Source organism: Plectropomus leopardus, chromosome 13 (assembly GCF_026936395.1).
Source record: "Plectropomus leopardus strain MGB_pleo_1.0 chromosome 13, ASM2693639v1, whole genome shotgun sequence".
Lineage (NCBI taxonomy): Eukaryota > Metazoa > Chordata > Actinopteri > Perciformes > Serranidae > Plectropomus > Plectropomus leopardus.
The window spans coordinates 11,145,600-11,165,739 of record NC_142188.1 but is presented as its reverse complement, the minus strand read 5'-3'; the positions used below and the strand labels follow the sequence as shown (position 1 = coordinate 11,165,739).

At 38.8% G+C, this 20,140-nt stretch overlaps 1 protein-coding gene across 4 annotated transcripts in view; it reads left to right on the top strand.

Moving 5' to 3' along the window:
• The window catches only part of phactr2 (phosphatase and actin regulator 2), a 47,962-nt gene that overhangs the window by 17,881 nt on the left and 9,941 nt on the right, over positions 1–20,140 (top strand). For 3 of the 4 annotated variants that reach the window (XM_088086349.1, XM_088086351.1, XM_088086350.1), the window contains exons 2-9: positions 9,132–9,317; positions 10,362–10,436; positions 11,237–11,377; positions 12,568–12,813; positions 15,002–15,503; positions 16,280–16,452; positions 19,349–19,505; positions 19,846–19,901. In XM_088086349.1, the coding sequence (XP_087942475.1) occupies positions 9,132–9,317; positions 10,362–10,436; positions 11,237–11,377; positions 12,568–12,813; positions 15,002–15,503; positions 16,280–16,452; positions 19,349–19,505; positions 19,846–19,901 (1,536 nt within the window). The remainder of the gene's footprint in view (positions 1–9,131; positions 9,318–10,361; positions 10,437–11,236; positions 11,378–12,567; positions 12,814–15,001; positions 15,504–16,279; positions 16,453–19,348; positions 19,506–19,845; positions 19,902–20,140) is intronic. The other variant, XM_042501718.2, reaches the window with a different exon arrangement.

Genomic DNA, 20,140 nt, shown 5'->3' with positions numbered 1-20,140 from the left:
TCTAATCTATAAAGTGGCAAATTGAATCAGCATTAGACTCAATCATTTCAGGTCTATTTGATCTCTGTTTGGATATCCCTTCCATGTTTTACACAAAACAGTCCATAAATAAAGTACCCCAGTATAAAAAAAGGTCATAACCTATTAATTATATTCTCAGTCTCAGTTCCTGTGAACATCATGCAGGTTTTTTTGTGATTGTTGAGGGCTGTTTCACATCTGCAGTATGAAAGTGAATGCAGTTGACTGCAGGTTGTCACCTGATTCAATAGAAAAACAACAATTCAATATGCACCACATGACTAAGAACCACTGCATTAGAAGGAACAACCTTTTTTGGAGATTGTTGACAACATAAAGAAAAAAAACAACACAAAGTATCATTTTCAATTCTTCTTGGCTCAGAAAGATGAACATTATTCTTCATAAAAGTTTTCCCTCATCTGGTGTTTTGATGACAGTGGTAGAGAGTAGCATCAGTCCAAATTACATTATTTTCATTCATAAAACCGTTCACTGACCCCTCGTGTCTTGTATTGGGATAGAATTTAGACCTCAATCGGCCTATGTTGAAATGTGTCTGTTTAATGCAGCTTGAAAACTGTTGAAAGTTGCCATTGAATGTCCAGCCAAATTCTTAATGTTGTTTGTTTCCTTCTTTTATTGGATTTTTCTTGATTTAAATCATGATTTTGCTTTCTAAAAAACAAAAACAAATGCTCCGCACTTAAGCTTTTTAGAGCTTTTTAACAAATCACACACTGTTCCTCAGCGAAAAAAGTTGCCCGGTTTGTCATATCCATGACTCCACCTGCTGAGGAAGGTCATGTCATACAAACCAAATGATTTTTCTTGTCCACTGATGTTTTCAAGAATAAAAACTTCAAATATTAAATAAATTTGCCAATTTCTGGCTGTATATAAAGTTGTTGGACTGCTGCTTTTTCTTCAGGCAAAACTTAACATGTTGCATTTGAGTTGTTTGGCTTCTTTTGTTAGAGAAAGTCAGCATCAGTTGTCAAAAAACAGTCAAGCCTATAACTGAAGGTACAAGCTACTAAAAAAGAAAAAAAGCGCAGATGCTTGGTGAGATTTTTTCCCTCACAAAAAGCCTTCAAAGATAAAATCTGACACTACAGTAGCACAGGAGGGTGTGAGAACGTGCTGTACCTCCACACTTACAAGTCTTTTCTTCTTTTTTTTGCCATCTGTAGTCCTCTTAAGCCATGGAAGTAAACATTTCACATTTGTTCACATTTTTTATGGGTACGCGTTAATGTGGTGAGGCACAGGAAGGGACGAAGGACTCCGGATGCAAACAAAACTGGACGTTTTTTATGACGCTGTCAGCAATTACAGTAAAACCAGCACTGTTATGTAGCACACTTAAGCCAACATGCATAGGAACCTGCAGGCTATAATAATGATGTATATGCCCTGCATAACTGCATTAATCGTTGCATTATGATGCTGTGTTGTGTTCAAAATGCTGAATCTACAGTACTTAGAGGGAAGCGATCCTGTCAGGGTCAGATCATTAACATTCAACTGATATGAGCCATAATGAGTTATGACTGTGTTTTAAAGCACTACAAAGCTGCAGTTTGATTTCTTTTTGGTCTCTAACTCCTGACTTGATTCAGTTGGTCCTGTGAGGATCATGAGTTTAACAGTGCTGTGCTTCACTGGCCTACATTGGAGGAAGACTTGGAAGAAATGACCCAAGTGTTAAAAATGCAGCGAATGCCCAGTGTCGCCCCTCCCTCCGCTCACATCCAACACCTCTTTTTGCCTCATTTTCTTCTTCTTTCCTCCCTCTTTACCACATATTCTTTTCCCCACCTCAGTGTCCACCCCTGTGCTTCTTTCTCCGTCTTCTCCTCTCTTTTGTCTCTTTTTTCTTTTGCCCCCTCCATCCCTCTTCCTCTGTGACGTCTGGTTCTTCCCTCCCCGGTGACTTGCAGCGAAGGAAGGAAGCCTCTCCCTTTCCCCTCCTCCTCAACACATGTTCCTGCCATAACATCCAAAAAAAAAAAAAACAGACTGGCTTTGTCATTGCCATTTTTAACATTACATTTAGTTTCTTGCATTTATTTAGCTGATTTTGCCAAACAAAGCCTGTGTGTAATTACTTGACTTCACTGCCTGCTGTCTCAAGTTGTGTTTCTGATGATCCCACTCATTTCCACAGCTGCTTTATATCCAAATCCTGACTCACCCCTCTAGCATGACATCGCTAGTCATCCGTTTCAAAATAAAACGCCTCGGTGTGAAATCCAGGGTGGAATTGCGGAGTGGAGTCAGCAGTTGTGATAACATCCCAGAGTTATCCTGAGGTGGATTTGAGCCACATTGGTGTGATTAAAAACCTCTACTCAGTGTTACTTTGCTTTTCTTGGACGGAAACGTCTGGCCTGAAATGCAGGATTTCTGGAAAAAATGCAAAAGTTTGCAGTTCTTGTGAAATTAGTGGATTTTAATTTTCATAATTGAGCCAGGTTTGCCCAAACATAATACTTACAGTTGTATTAATTTGCAGAATAATAACCTAAGGCCCTGAATCATCGTTTCTTGTTTCCCCATAAGTGAGGATGTGTAGTTTACATATTTATTTTCATTTGACACATTGTAGACTATGAGTTTTCCCGTCTGAGGCTTTGAGGTTAATAATGTATTCTTTCGCAGTCTGTTTGCTGATAGTGTTTCACGTAGTCACTTCCTTTGGTTGCAGACAGTTGATTTCTATATTTATATGTCAGGTCCTGGAGGGGGAAATGGTTTCATTGTGGTTAAGGTTTGGTTAGGTTAAGGCATATCCAATAACTGGTTAGAGTCACAAAACGTTAATGGTTTGAGTTAAAATAAGTACTTTGTTTAAGGACCAATGTTGTCATGGTTACAATAGTTAAGACCTGGTTGAGGTTTGGGAACGATTGTGGTCATGCTTTTAAAAAAAAAGTGCTGATTTTCAGTTGTAAGTGTAAAATAAAGTGCGGTCTTTTACGTCAGAGTCTGATGTTTTGTTGATCCATCCATCTAGCTCGACCTCATTATGACCTCCTCGCTCTATAGCAGTGTCACCTGACTTCCTCCTTTGCTCCTGTCAGACTAACTTTGTAACTTAAGAAATACAGATTTCATTTTTGGGCCCTTTCAGAAATGACTAATGCTCTTGATTTCTTAGTGAGGACAGTCTCATTTTGTGCATAATTCATCTATTTTCTTCATTTTTGTCAAAGTAGCCAGAAAATTCACACACAGTCCTAGAAATAAAAGTTATAACTAGAACCATATAGAGTTCTTTGGCCTATGTCCATTAAAGAACCCTTTTGGTTCCTGGTAGAAACTTTTTATAAAGGTTACAAGTAAAACTCTCACAGGGTTCCACTTAGTGCCCAATATTAAGTGTTATACAGAGAACCAAGATCTAAGAACCATCTATGAGAGGTTCAACAGAGAACTATTTTATACTGTTGTGGTTCCACCAAGAACCCTCTCCGAACCTGTCTTACAATCACATTTTTGGATATTTTGTGAAATCACTAAAACTACAAGCTTTATTATTTCAAAGCATGCAGTGAATTTCAACTAGGATGTAAACAGCGACTCCACCCATGAACCAAATGACACAGTGTTGGTTCAGTACTATTGTATGTCATGAAATGGTGGTTAAGAAATCAACTACGAAAACAGCAAAATTAATTGATTAAGGGAATCTTTTAATACATGCTTTCAACAATCCCTGAAAAACTCTTTCTCAGGAAGAACCCTTTTGGAACACTTATTTGTTTGTGGGTGTGAATATCTTTTTTTTAAAAAATGTGTCTGAGGATGTTACATAAAAGCTGAAGTAAATGTCACCTCATTTTTTAATGAATAAAAATGCTCTTCGAGATTTCTGCAAGGGAATGCACTGTAAATGGCACGCGTGTCACAGGAATGAAAGCTTATGAAAATATCTGTTTCCCGTATCACTACATAACACACATCAGTCTCAAATCTTCCCGTTAAGTGTTTTTTTTCTTTTCTGTGTAACACAATAATGATAAAACAAAATAAGAATTCAAAATAAGAGCGTTGATAAACAGCGCAGAGCTGACAGGTAAAAACACGGCAGCAACAAGCCAGGCGAGGGCAGAAACATGCATAAATAACAAGGAATAAAACATAAAAAATAATAAATAGATGGATAAAATGGATGATGCATTCTAATAAAAAGCCTCTCTAAATACCACTCATCATCCTCAAAAGACTGATTAAAGTCTTTTAGTGTTTTCTTTTCTCTGTTCTCTAAAGTCAACAATAATCTGTCTTTTGCTCCTCTCCACCGTTTCTCTTTTCTTTCTCCTCTTTCTAACTTCTCTGCTCTGCAAGTAATAACTCCGTTCATTGTCCCTATTTGGTTCCCACTAGAGCTTTAATAGTTGGACTAATGGTGATGATAATCGCCGTTACTGATTTTCCCATCATTAGCTGCACAAAGCAGCTGCTGAAATGCACCTATTGTTGCGATTTGATATCAACACAGGAACAGGAAATGAGTGTGTGTGTGTGTGTGTGTGTATGTGTGTGCGAGAGAGAGAGAATTAAATTGGTGTCTGGGGAGGGCATGTACTGGGCTCTGCTCTGCACTTTTCCATGTCTTCACTCTTGGTTTTCATGCTTCTAATTGCTGCCCTGTTGTGTGTATGTTGTTTTGCTCCATCTCTCAACAGTCAGGGTCATAAGGTGAAAAAAACAAAACAAAAAAAAAACATTGAGAGAAATTATACTTGGATAGTTTTATTGCCTGCAGTAATTTTTGTAAAGCGTGCTCTAACAAAAGAAACATGCTGCAGTCATTTGCATTCTATCCTTTTTCATATTAGAACCCCACTTTATAATTTAGGACACAACTCTTCAACAAACCACCAAATCTTTCAAACCAGGGGTGTCAAACTCATTTTACTTCATGAGCCACATGAATCTGAATTTCATCTCAGGTGGGCCAGACCACTACATTCATTGCATAATCTAAAAATAACAACATCCCTTAACTGTTTCCTTTCTTTTAGTGTAAAGATGTACATTATGAAAGTGTTCATACATTACAAAACAGATGATGAACAGCCTGAAGTGTCTTTGGAAAAATATGTGCTATTTCAACAATATGTCAGTTTTTCCACATTCAGTCAGTCCACTACTCACTTCGCCATTCATCCTTATATGTGCATTTTCCCAGACATTTCCACTCCTGTGTAGTAATGCTGGCATCACTACGCTCGACTAAAGTGGAAGCTATTGAAGAGGCAGGTTAAGTTGTCCGCTGCCTCATAAAGCTAATACAAATCAAACATTTTGTTAATGCCTTTGCCATAGGGTTCCACCAATGTTGGTATGAGATGGAAGTCTGATATAGATTATTTCGTTGCTTAAGCTGCTATTTAACAATATTTTGCACAATGCTCAATTTCTTTAGATATGACCACCATAAATATTCATGCTTTTTTCAGAGTTGTATTTTTGCCAGGTTGGAATAGCCTCTGCAGCATTTTACATATAGTAGTCTAACTCTCTAACCCTTTTTACACAGAGACTGCATGATGGGGCTGCTACAAAGTCCCCTCTTGATGCTGCCTTTGCTTTTTTACACAGAACCAAAAAAATAAGGCATCATGCAGCCCCAGCGTGTGATTTTAGACAGCATGCCAGCATCCTGGAAGCAAAAAAGGCATCACCAGCATGACGTTTAGTACAACAGCGTTGGCCTCTAGTGTGACATATAATGTGTAGACAGCACTTTTTTTAAACAGTAAAGCAGTAAAACAGGTTATTTACTATGTCTGTTACATGCTTGCTTGTCTTGCTCCCTGAACTCATTTTCTCCCCAACAGAGGACATTGTTAGTTGCTGCTCTTCTTCTTCAAGTTCGCTGCTAATGTTGCTAGCTGCTTTTTAAATCTCTTGTGGTTAGCACACATAACACGTTTTCAAAACATCACACCATTGCGGTCCTGTCCTTCTGGCTGTCCCTTTTACACAGATGTTGATTTGGGGCTGTTACTATTTCTGTTGCTTTCTCATAGGTGCGACATCTCTGTCCCTACATTCAGCAACTGTACCTTTCATAAAAAACAGTGAGGCAGAATAACAATGCGTCATTACTGCCTTGAGCAAACAGTGTAACTTGCTCCTGAAACCTGGCACCTCTGAACCTTCACTAGTGCATCAATATAAGGACACCCAGTAGGCCAGATTGGACCCCTTTGCGGTCCAGTTCTGGCCCATATGTTTGAGACCCCTGCTTTAGCCTAATCCTAATCAATACCTTGATATGCCATCACCATGCAGCAGTCATAAGTAGCAATTTATTCTCCTCATATTACCTCATGTCCATCAGTGAAGTGTATTGAGCAGCAGATGGCCAACAGCAACATAAACTGTTACAGAGGCAGCCAATCAACACAGTATTGATTGTTTTTAATTAAGCTAAAGGCCAAGATACAGTAAAGCTCCATTAGATGTACCCAGTGGAAATAAAATATATTACACATGGGTTTAAAATTATGTTTTTCATTTCCTGGAATTGCATTTCTTCTTTTCTTTAATCTTTCACACACAGGTTTTCTCTTAGGCAAATGGCTACATAACTACTAACTCCTTATAAATGTGCTGAACATCTGGATCATCTGGCCAACTTTGCTGGATATGTTTTCAGCTGTTTTTTGCTGACTACGTTGCTGAATAAGCCTCTTAAATAGAATTATGAAAACACTGGACTGTTGCCTTCCTGCCAGCCATTATAATGTTTCCTGTCAGTATTGAGAGGTAGCTGAGGTCGGCTGGTCTCTGTGAAGTTTTGGCGTTATTTGATTGTCACATCTTACATCATCAGAAGCCATATCACACATATTAAGTCACAGCATAACATGCAAATCTCATACCATGGTTGAGTTGCATGGTGGGTAATGGAGGCACGAGCCAGGTTTTTTGACAAACAAAAATGATTTGTGGAATAAAAAGACAATATCTGCTGTAGTCAAACAATGTTATATGAGAGTAATACTAAATTACTGGAGTACTCCTTTAACAAATTTAATTTTAGGGACTTAATTCAGGGCACATGTAAACTAAAATAAAAACTAAAATACAGCTGTCAACCTGCTGTTAAAGCTCCCTAACTTACCAGAGCAGCCACAGACTCAAACTTCAGTTCCTCGCTGCTACAAAAACTTTAAGGGAATTATTTTTTTGTAGTTTCCGTGCACATATTATTATATTTAGGAAGAAATTGCTTAAGGTTTCATGCAGAGATTATAAACGTTAGATCCCTGCTGGGCACTCAACAGTCAGGAGGCATGAGCGATTCAGCAGCGGCGGTTCTGTGGCTGAAAAAACAAAAACCTTCCTTTGGTTGAATCTGAGGAATCACACACCACCTCTCTTTCCTCTGTAAGGTTCCGGCATAGTGTGCACACACATGCACACAAGCACACAAACACACACACACACACACACACACACACACACATCATCCGCACACTGTCTGCAGTCTTCCAGAGGGTTCACAGGACTTCTAATCTTTCAACAGGAAGAGGAGGAGCTGTAGAAGGACAGGGATCTAGCCAAGAGACACACACTCATACTGCAAATTCTGCACAGGCAGGGATAGAAATAATATTCTTCTTCTTCTAGCCATTGAAAGCTGAGTGCAACAAGTGACTGATGCAGCAATTTACAGCAGTGTGTTCTATGACAATAGTTCCCAGTCTGCATTTTCAGCTTTAACTTTCCTTAATCCTCAAAAACAAAGCACATACTGAGTCCATACATCTCTGAGTACTAAGCAGTTCAACCAAAGAAGAGTCCTCACTAATTATTTTTATTATTTAATTATTATATTTAATTATTTTATTTGATTTATTTTTAATTAGAAGTCATTTTTAGGGGAATTTAGAGATAAATATTTCCAGTATTTCATTTAAGTTAGGATTTTTATGTAGCAGAAATTGTTGTTTTCTTATTGCGTCCTATCTTGTTAAATATCTTGAATTGTGTGTATCATGAGTTACCCTGTGATTTTTTCCCGAATGTCATGTAACAACAGGGGTAATAATGAAACTAGTCAGTGTTTTTGCAGTATGAACAAGTGAAAAGGGGGCTTTGTTTGCTTGAAATGAATCTGGACACACTGCTCCAGAACACATTTAAAGGGTTAAGTTTTGCTGTTTCTCACCCTGGACCCTATTTTTTCATGTGTTTGTGTCCAAGGGGACTAATGAAAACAACAACTTTGAAAGCCCTGACAATATTATGGAAACGATCCCTACGGACATGGACGTTTTTGTTAAAGAGTAATGTCTGTTTTGTTAAATCAAAAAACAGCTCCAAAATCGCCAATCCCACCAAACTCCATTTAAATAAAGAGCCATTTAACCATCGTAAAACACACTTCATTCTAAGCTGACAGATAAAAATGTAACTCACAAAAGCCGTCTTGTTTTGCCTTTCCGCTATTTCAACAATTACCGACTCTGGTTTGGTTGAAAAAAAACCAAAAAACCAACAACCCCAAAACAACTTAATGTACTTAATGAGGACGTACGCTGACTTTATATGCGCAAATATGCCATATATATCTTTATTTAAATGGAGTCTGTTTGGTTTGTTGATGGGAAATTTGTTGCCTTTCTGGTTAAACCAAAAAGGATCTTGCTCTTGAACAAAAAGGTCTATCTCTGTAGGGAGCCTTTCCATAATGTTGTCGGACACTTAAAATAGCAATCTGAGCCTGTCAGTGGCAAAAAAAGCAAAAAGTTGCAAAGTCCCAGGTGGTGACATGTCTGCCTGTTTGCTGCTGTAAGCTACAGGACTTCTGCTCAGCACTGGATCAATTTTAAATATTGTTGTTCCCATTTGTCACTTAGACAGAAAACTATCAGATGTTCTGGTTGAAAAATACCAAACTTGCCCTTTAAGTCCAGCATTAGCTGTTGATATGAGAGGATATAGACGTGAATTATCTCTATCAGAAGAAAAGAAGCTTCTTATGCTGCATAAAGAGATCTGCAGTGTGTGAATGAGTTTTTATCATAATGCTTATCTGATATTTAATGTTTTGTATTCCTGTGTGTGTGTGTGTGTCTTTCTAGTTGATGGGTTGGAGAAATCATCATCACTGGCCAGCTGCGACGTGGTGGTGGACAGCGCCACCAATACCCAGAATGCCCCTGCATCACGGCAGCAGCGAGGCAAGCTGTCGTCACTGGGAAAACTGTTCAAACCATGGAAATGGAGGAAGAAGAAGACCAGCGACAAGTTCCAGGATCTGTCCAAAGGTGGGACACCTTGTGTGTGTGTGCGTGTTTTAATGACGTTGTATAAACTGTAATCAAGTGTCCATAGGACATCACGGCTTGCATTTTTGGATTTGTTCTGAACATTTAGTGTGGACAGGAGAGCAGTTGCTCCCAGTGGAGCTTTAAAAGGAGCTCTCACTGATTTATTCCTGAAGTGTTGGCTCGGAAACAAAAAGGGACAGAAGTAAATACAAAAAGCAGAGACTCTTACTCGTCCTGGCTGCCAGGTGCATCCTTTGTTCGTTGTGTACATGTTAAAATGTTTGAACCTATTGATTTAAACCACGCATTCGTAAGTTAAAACAAACATAAACATTGAAATCCAAATGCAACATTGTTATGGAGCATTTGCCATTGTTTGGTTATTGTTGTTTTATTTATGGAGTGCACAAAACCAATCTAAGCTTTGTGTTTTGGACTGCATCTTGTGATTATTATCTGGCAAAATGTCATGAAATAGTGAAAATGCCCATTATTGTTTCCCAAAGCCCAAATGGTGTCTTTAAATTTCTTGTTTTATCCAACCATCTGTCCAAAACATAAAGATACATGGTTTATTGTCATGTATCTCAAAGAAAAGCGGTCAAGTGTTACACTAAAGACGTTTTTTTTTTTTTGACATTTTGTATTGCTTAAATTGTTAAAGACTATTTGTTTGATGATTGATTAACTAATCGTTTCAGCTGTAATTGTGAGATCAGCTCTGAGCATGCTTATTCTCTGTCAGCTCTTCCTGTGAACAAGGCAGATTCATTCTTTGCAGATTGCTGTTTTCAGACAAAAACAGCAGTTATTTTGCAGCAGCACGACAGAATCATCTCAGTTCCTCATCTGGGACTCGATGTGTGGTGCTGTCATGTGCGGTGCTGATTTAGCAATAAGAAGGGGAAAGACGCTGTTGAGCAATGCATTTGTAGAATTCTGTGTGAATAGAGAGTTTTTGCTTGAAGACAAGATACATTTAAACCAAATACAACTCTCCTGCTGAATCACTCACTGACTGCTATCTTGTTCCTTCTTCAGTTCTGGAGAGAAAAATCTCCACCAGACAAACGAGGGAGGAGCTCATCAAGAAAGGAGTTCTCATCCCTGACCAAGGTTTGTCTCATCATTCATTCACATGTTTCTCCTTTCATTCATTTATTTCAAATATCCAAAGTTCGAGGTTCATAGTTCAGCTTTGTTGTTATTATACAAGACATGATTACACAATGAAACTGAGGAGATTTTAAACAATAAAACAATAAAATAGAATATATAAAAAGATCAAACAACAAGAAACTTTAGGAGAACAAATTTCCTCGCCACTGAGCTAACTTTGTAAAATGCAAAATCTCAGACATTAATATAATAAGTTTTTGAGATAAAAAACAGAAAAAATGATGCTGTCATTGATCATTGATCATTAAAAATGGCCTCGATTTGCCCATGACGGAGCTGTCTTCACTGCTCCAAACATTCAGTTACATGTGTGAAATCTAACATCATAACTGCTCACTTAAAGGAATACTTCATCAACAAAACTTTGACTTGGATTATACTGCATGAGTTGAGTGAGAGTTTGTATATAAATGTTTTGATGTAGTTTTGCTGTTGTTAAACATGGACCCTGATTATGTCAATTCATGAAGAAACGTCACCTTTTTTAGATTCAGGGTTCGCCATGAAGGCATGAGAGAAACTTTGTGATTGTTTGTGTGAAGAATCAGCAATTTTTTATTAAGTATATACCTTTTCACTGTCCTTTACACTTTAAGTTCAGCTTTATCAAATGTAATTACAATTACTTGTTGCCTTTAAAAGCAGAAGTCAGAACTCTACTTTCGAGCTGCTGAATGTCAGTGGAAAGCGTTTCCAAAGGATTTCAGTTACACTGTTAACTGTTTTTTCTCCTCTAGATGAAACGATCAGCAGTGAAAATCTGAATGGCCACGCCACTTCTAGCGTGACATCAGAAGAGGTCAAAGTGGACATTGAGTCTCCAGAAACGGTGCAGGAGGAGCAGGCCACCGGGCCCGCCAGCAGCGAGGACAAAACAGGTAACCTCCGGATGAGTTAGGGTGATGAATTTACGTGATCTAAAGCTAATCAGTACTTAACATTTGGATTTCTGAACTAGATTAGGCTTTAGACTTTGGACAATAGTTTCTTACTGGTATGTTATAAAATTCATTTTGTTCTTGAATGTGATAAACATTTCCATTTTCAGAAGTAGAATTGGATATTTTTATGTGTGCATACAAGCACAATTATCCCCAGGGACAACACTTTGGTTTTGGCATAAATTATACAATGTGAAAGGCACCACTATGATATTGATACAGTATTTGTGGATTGAATAAATTGTCACACCTACACAGAGAAGGAAAAAATGAGGAAAAAAGATAGTTGGAGGGCAAAATAAAAGAAAAAAGATGAGAGAAAACAGTTACAAAGAGGCTCTTTCTCTGCATCATAAATGATCATGAAAATATTTAACGCCTCAAGCATACAAATATTATTTGCTCCAAATTTAAAAATATTTTCTGGAACATGGAGATATTCTGTATCCAGGCTGGTAATGATATGTTCAGTAGATGGCAAAGATCATGTTGTATGCAGCTTTTTTTAGATGTTGGTTTCTCAGAAGTCTTTTTCCTCTCGTTTGTGGGATGCATTTGTTTGGCAGCAGTTTCCTGGCTGACATTAAATCCTCTGTGGGATCTCTGTCAGGGTCTAATGTGTTCAAATAGATATTCCCATCATATGAGCCTGCAGCAGACGTTCACAGTCTGAACGGAGCTGTAGCCATCTCCTAATGCCTCCCTCTCCCTCAGGAGACAGGCCACTGTTCTTCTGTCTGATGCCGCTTAAGTGTTGTGCTGTTCTCATCTCAACCCTGTTAGCATTGAACTCAGAGCCATTTGTTTGTGCATTTGTCAATAATCAGGTAGGCTCAGGCAACAAACACTGCAAACACAGTAACAGGACACACATGCCTTCACAGTGGAGGATGGGGAAGATTAATGGGCGGATTTTAACTGTCATATCCCGAGCTTTATACATTATTCATGTTGATGCCCCAAGACAGATCAAACATCTTCTTTCATCATCATCAGCTCTGCCCAACTCACTTCTTATCTGTCATTATCTCTTTCTTGATTTCTCTGCATGTTGAGCATCTAGTATCTTACTTCCAGTTTCTATTTTTAACCTCTTAACACCTTCCTGCTTCCAATGATCTGCTCAGAGAGGTCTGATACTAAACCCCTCGCACGGGCAAAGCAGGTGCGGCCTCGAGACGTTCAAGGTAAAAAACAGCAAAGCGCCACTCTGCCCGCCTCTTCCAAACCTGCGGGTGGCACTGCAGCCACAACCAAGCACAAAGACGGCGCCTCGGGGACTAAAAAGACTGCTAAAACCACAGGCAAGACAGGCTCATCCGCTCAAGCTAAATCTAACCCGCGGAGCACTAACAACACTAGTCGCGGGATTGGTAAGTTTGGTTAGTTTGGACTGAAGCCAGTTTGCCTGTCGGTGTTCTTGCCTGCGTGAATCCCTGCATGGAAATGTGCTCGTGTCACTGTTTGATCAGGATGACTATAAAACCGTCTGCACCTGTAAACCATAGAGTCATGTGAATTCCCTCTTGATAGTGACCAAGTAGATGAGATTTCAAGTGGTTGAAGTATATTGTTTCTGTTTCTGAGAAAGCAGAAGTGAAATTGTATTTTTTTCAGCCGTGTGAGCACCCAGTACAACTCTCTGTGAGTGTGTGTGTGTGTGTGTGTGTGTGTGTGAATGAGAGCACATGAGTCTGACAGAGGTCAGTGTAGCATGGCCCTCATAAATTGGGCTCCGACAAGCTCACATGGTTTTTTATTGATGGCATGATGCGAGGGCATGATCATCACCCTGCATCCCTGCATCCTCTGTGTGTGTGTGTGTGTGTATGTGTGTCTGTGTATGTACTTACAGCATGATGAAACCAAGCAGCACAGATTCTAGATCCATGACACTGCATGTGATGTTTATGAAATCTTTTCTGAGGGCCTCTGTGTGTGTTACATTTTGAGTTATTGGGGAAGTGGGAACAAAAGTTGTTTCATTACTGTTTAAAAACATTTCAAAGGCATTCCTTTCCTCAGGCAGCTTTCAGCAGCACACAAAGACACTCCACAGACATTCAAAACCACTTCAGTCACTAATACCTAATCTGGTATTATATCTTCTATATTTGTGGCAGTTTTAATAATACGACAAGAATTGGTTATTCAAGTACCAAAATATTATGGCTGCCAGCATGTTGCAAGAGAGTAATCTTTTACTGCTTTTAACCAGAGGATTTTTTGGAATCTATATGTACCATAGATGAGGGGGAAATGATTAGAATCACTGACAGACAATTGTGAATGTGCATGTCATTTATACACACAAATGTTTATACATTCCTGGCATTTTATAGCGTAAACAATCAAATGATTCATTCGAAAGGTAATTTATGACAATAGATTAAACATATACTGTGCACTGTGCAGGAATTGTCAGTTACTGTCCGTAAACAGTATCACCAGCAAAGTGAAAGTGAAAGACAACCCCTGCTTGGCATTTGGCCTTGCTATATTCACAACTTTTAACCACACTTTGTCCACTAATTTTGGAACTTGCTCTTGGATGCATGCTGCTTATGGTCTGAAACCTGGTGGCTACTTTTTTAACAAAGTTTATAAAACTAGGAATGTCCCAAAAACAGCAAAATAAGAAAAAAAAAGAAAGAAAATACAGGCAAATGGCTCTGCATATACACCACCACTCACTTCTAGTGTGTCATAAGTGATAGTTGAGAGAGATTACTTTGGTATGAGTCTGTGTTGTTTTGTATCAAAATCCTGCCTTAGTCCATAGTATGTCCATATTATACCTTAAAGTAATAAAAACATTCATAGTTGGAGCTTTACTTTACATACTGAACTTACAGTTAGTGTTTTTCTGCTCACATACTGCAGAGCTCTACATAGTTGCTTTGTGAATCACTCGTCCTGTGATTCAAGATTCAAGAGGTTTAGTTATTCCTTAGGGGCAACTGGTTTTCCCGCAGTAGCAATAAAATATAAGAGTGCAAGATAAAAACCATACATAGTAAAAAAGACACGTCAATACAGGAGAAAAAATGTAAAAAGTACAAAACCCACTAGATTAGGGAAGTAAAAGAGAAGAAAAAGGTGAGTTTCTGCTTAAAAGTAAATATCAGAAACCAAAAGAGGAACTTATATATTTTATTTATTTTTATTTTTGGTTTCATGATTAGATGTTTGTGTCTTTTTTCTCCTCAATACTAATTTTAACAATATGTGCATGCCTTGCTGAAAGAAAAGGGATAATTTCTAATATTTCCCCAATTACCTTTTTTCTTTCTTTTTAAAAACATAAAGACAAACAACACATTTATAAAACACGTTTGACTGCACAAAAAGATCCCATAATGTGATCAGAGTTAGGCTTTAAAGTAAATACTAGCATAGGACAGAGTGTGTAAAGATAGAAACCGGTTCACACCGATAGACAAAGAGAGTTTTTGTTTATGTAACCTGCATATCCTCTGTGGGAGGAAACTGGAGCACCTGGTAGAAAGAAAAAGTCTAATTTTTCCCTTCTCTCTTTCTCTTACTCCTGCTTCTCTTCAGCCAAATCCTCCCATCCAAAGAAGACAGGACTCACATCAAAACCCACTCCCGCCTCCGCCTCCACCTCCACCCCTCGCTCTCGTGCGTCTAGGGACTCCACAGCACAGTCCGAGGGGACAGATGCAAGGACCAACCGCAAATCAAACACTCCCTCCTCTTCCTCTATACCCCAAAATACCCCCGCAGAGACTCCTAGCCAGCCCAGGGAGTTAAAATCCTCGTCCCTTTCCTCAGATGCCTCTTTTAAAGCCTCAGGCAGTGAGACAGAGGGAGCTCAGGCTGCTTCTAAACCTGCTTTAGAGCCTAAATCTGATCCCAGTGCCTCTGCTACGGGCGAGGATACCCACAAGGGTACTGAACCCGCTGTCCAGTCTCCCCATATCAACACGTCTACAGAGGACACTTCCTTCACAGAGGAACAGACAGAGAGGACGGGAGGGGATGGAGGAGAAGAGGAAAAGAAGAGCGGACAAGCAGAGTCTGCTGTGGAGAACAGCCCGAGGTAAAAATGTATTAAGGACATGAGAGCTGGTGAAACATTCTTTATGTTTGTCTTCTCTACACATGGTTTCTTAAACGTACAGAGTTCAATCATCAGGTGTACACAGTAGCTTCACTTAGTCACAGTTTAATTCATTGTGTGCATTAATGTCAAACATTAGCATTTGGTGGGCACAGCCTTCCAGGTCTTAGGGTTAGGCAAGACATTTGTATAGCACATTTCATACAACAGGGCAATTCAACATGCTTTGCAGAGCAATAAAGTAGAAAACATAATAAAAAAGATTTACAATGAAAGATTAAAAGGAAAAGATATAATAGGTGATATTGATTACTGAATGATTAACAGTTTTAAAAAATCACCATTAAAAATTGTTTTAAATTATTTAAAATCAAATTTAAAAATAAGTTTGCAGTCACTATCGGTGACAGTGTAAAAAAGGAACATTTTATCTTTGACTTAACAGTGGTCAGAGTCTGGGCTCGTCTAACATTATCTGGGAGGTTGTTTCAGTTTTGTGCTGCATGATAACAAAAATCTGCCTCTTGATGTTTTTTTCTAATTCTTTGGACGGCCACTAGGCCGGCCCCAGATGTCCTGAGGCTCCTAGAAGGTTTATATGTCACAAGCATGTCAGAGATAAGTTATATTTGGGTGCTGAACCACAGATATTTATACACAGGCAGCACAATAGTGAAATCAGTTCTCTGAGTGACAGGTAGCCAGTGTGAAGTGTTAGGATTTAACACATGACTGTCTTGTTGCTTTTTCTGCAGGTCAGCAGACGGCCAAGCTGAGAGGTCACACGGCCTCAGTGTGAACACGGAGCACGCCGAGGTGACGGTGATCCCCGACCGGCCGAGAGACAGTCAAACAAGTGACTCTGACTCCGACGGACCAATCCTGTACCGCGATGAGGAGGAAGAGGAGGATGACGAGTACACAACCAGTATGGCATTAGTTTTGTAACACATCACTCAATACCTGCAGGACGAACATTTCAGAAAAGCTGCTCATGGCTACACATCATCACCTGTGACTTGATGTGTGGGTAGATTGCATGAAGCATTTCATTAGAATTTGGCATTTATTTTGTAAACGCTGGCTGAAAAGTGAAAGGAAAAAGAGGAGGGGTGTACTGCAAAGTAAGATTAATGGTTTAATGAGGTATGTTGAGCCTATAGCTGGTTTTCTGTGTTACAAAGGCGGCATTCTGTTAACCTGGCTCGATCACCATTCATGCTGCAGATCAGAGACTGAAAGTGCCTTTTATCAAATGTATCACTCAATAACTCAATAGTCAGTCTGTGACTGATTCAGATTCTCAGCTGAGGGAATACTTTATACTGTATATGCTAATTTACTGAGCTGCAGGTACATTGCATTTGTAATGCCAATGAATGAAGCCATGGAATGACAGCACAACAAACTGTATGGATCATGTTATGTTTTATTTCAGAGATGCAGAAAATCTGAGCAGGAATATTGTTTTAATTGCAAGGTTGTTCTGGGGCAGTCTCAGAACTAAATTTTGTTTTTGAGTATAAAGTTTTAATCAGCTGCGTCAAGTTTCAAGTTTATTAGCTGCCGAATGTGCAGCTGTCGAATTAGAAATAAATGCTCCGCTTTGAAAGTGCAGTGATTGATAAAATAAATATATTCACTTACAAATTTACACAATTAGTTACGTTCAGCCAGCATTCCTCTCTTGCCAACAACACTTAAATATTTTCAGACGTGCAATCTGTCAATTTTGTGCAGTTGTAGAGTCAAATGATGCACCAAATGCCTTTTATGGGAGCAGTAATCTCTGACTGGGTTTTAGGGTTTGTTGAGCCAGCTTGTAATGATTTGTTGTAATATTTGGAACCCAGAAGCAGATGCAAAGGCAGAATAAAAGTTCAGCGAGTTTAATAGTTGGGCTGGTTACTGGCAGAAGACAGATTGGTCAAAGTGGAGTTGATGGAGACCGTGGACAGGAAAGCTGAGGCGAAATGTAAGAGGGCTGAGCAGGCAGAGCAGTTTTTTCTGACTGAGTCCTTTCTAATCTTTCTATCTAGTTGTTGGTGAGTGCAGACACAAGGAGTTGATGAAAAAGTCATGTTTCAAAATCTAATTGAGAACACTCAAGCTAGAAAAAGTTTGGAGTGGCAAACAATAGCTACCAAAGCAAAGAGCAAAGAGCAAAGAGTGGAAGTGAAGCTTGGGTTCTTATACAGAGGCTGATGAGCAGGAAATGAGCTGCAGGTGTGAAGTTTTTGCCAGGTGCTTGATTGCAGTAGCTGTGCCCTCCAGAAACACACACACACACACACACACACACACACACACACACACACACACACACACACACACACACACACACACACACACACACACAAACAGAGAGAGGGGAGGGGGAGCAGGGGAAGACAAGGAAAAGTGGAAAACACTGAGTTGTGTGACACCAGCTAATGTAAAGAAAGCCCAGCTCCATCAAACCTGCTTCTTAGCAAACCCCTTAGGTCTAGATTTTTATTTACATTTCACAGTTATACATGCTCTTTACAGTTCACTGAGTCTCTAGTTACTTAGGTTCCTCCTGTAATTTCACATCAATTGTACATTTTAACAAGTCATAGTCATGTACACCTGCAGTTTGTTGTATAAGTCAGGCTGACAGAGTTCTAAGTATTACTTAGTTTAGCATTCGAAAATGAGAAAACAAGTGATCATTTGGAGGGTTTCCATTAAACCTCAAACTGTGCAAATTGAAACAAATCAGTTAAAAAAACCCTCCCATTTATCACAGAAAAGTTTTTACGCTTTTATGAGTATAAAGTTTTAATCAGCAGCTCTTCGCTTTCATAGGTCACATGTTGTACAACAGTCAGTCTGCACAGGTAATAAGTTTTTAAATAGCTATGGCGATGCACTTGTCAGTAGAAACTGGCTCCCTCTGGCATGATGCAGCACGTGCTACAAGAGGTGTTATTGCATCGCATAACTCTTCAAAAGTTCAGCTGATCAAAGCTCTTTTTTTTTTTTTGGTTCGGCAGCTTAAACTTTCTTTGTACTTTCTACTTTCTTTTATACACTGTTGGTAGTGTATCCCATAATAAGGTATTTTAGAGATTTTTCTGTTTTTTGATAACAAATGTAAATGTAAAGGAGGGACCTTCATGCAGAACAAAGTCAGTGGGGAGCGATGGATGTTTTCCTCCTCTATTTTATCAATTTTTGATTCATAATTTACATTTAAAGTTTTGAGGCAGTGGTTCATTTTGTGTTGTGTCAGAACCCTCAAATGCTACATAATAGTTTAAATAGTGATTTATCAGACGTTAAGAATATAATAAAACAAGTGAAATTTAATCGCTTTATCGATAGGCTGTGAAATATTGTCAAAATATATATGCAATATGTTGCCGTGAGCTTTGCATGAGGAAAAAACTCATTTGGTATTGTTTGAAATAAGCAACGTTTTTTTTTTCAAATAACGATTTATTGATTAATTGATTGTTCATTTTTCAGATGAATTAAGGAAAGTGCTGACAATCTGCTACCTTAGTAACAAAACAATATATCACAACTTAAACATCAAGAACAGTGGACTGTTGAACAGGAAGAGTCCTAAAGGGTGGACAGCTACCTCCTTTGACTTAAAAAATCCCAATATATTGTCTTTCTTACTGTAGCGCAATACCTTGAATCATAACATCTGTATTGTGATATGTATCGCAGATTCTTTCAATTACACAGCCTTAATGTCAACAAGTCACTGTTACTGTGTTGGCATCTCAATTGTCCATGCAGGTTGTTTCAAGGCCCTAAAAAGCCTGTAACTATCTGTGTCTGCCTTCCAGGTGCTTTGGCCATTAAGATCCGCCGACGAGACACCCTGAACATCAAGCTGGGCAACCGACCCAGCAAGAGAGAGCTGGAGGAGAAAAACATTCTGCCGCGGAGCTCCGAGACAGAGAGACACGAGCTCCGCCAGCAGATAGGCTGCAAACTAGTCAGGTACACACACACTCAGCGTGCTGTGAAAATGTAGTTAGGTGTCAAATTCGCTGGTAGATTTGGCTGAGCTGAGGGGTAATAACAGAGAGTGTTAATTGTTTTTTTGGCGTAGCTGTGGGCGGTGTACTCGAACAAATGATGCACAGTCAAATCTGTGCTGAAGTTTAGTTTGGTCTTTTCTATCTAATGAGGCAGAAAGACTAGATTTAATAAAAGTTTGGTTTTTTTTTTACAAATGTTACTGTGATGATTGTTTTGGTTTTTTTTGTAGATGTAATGTTTGAATTAGTTTTTGTTGTCTGCTTGTAGAAAGTATGTGAACACATATATTTATTCTCAGGCGACTGAGCCAAAGACCCACCACAGAGGAGCTGGAGCAGAGAAACATCCTCAAACGTAAGTTTCTGAAATGCACTACTGATCTGAGCGGTGATGTAATGCATGTTTTTAGTAATATTCAATTTTTTTTTTTTTTATTAAAAAAAAAATTATTTTTTTTTTAAACATCGCCCATGTGCCAAGTGCAAACTCTCAGTTAGGATTCCTTTTTTGTTCCCTCATTGTCCAGAAGTAGAAGTAGAAGAAAACATGAAGATTCTTATTTTAAGGTGATTATACACTAAAGAAAACATACT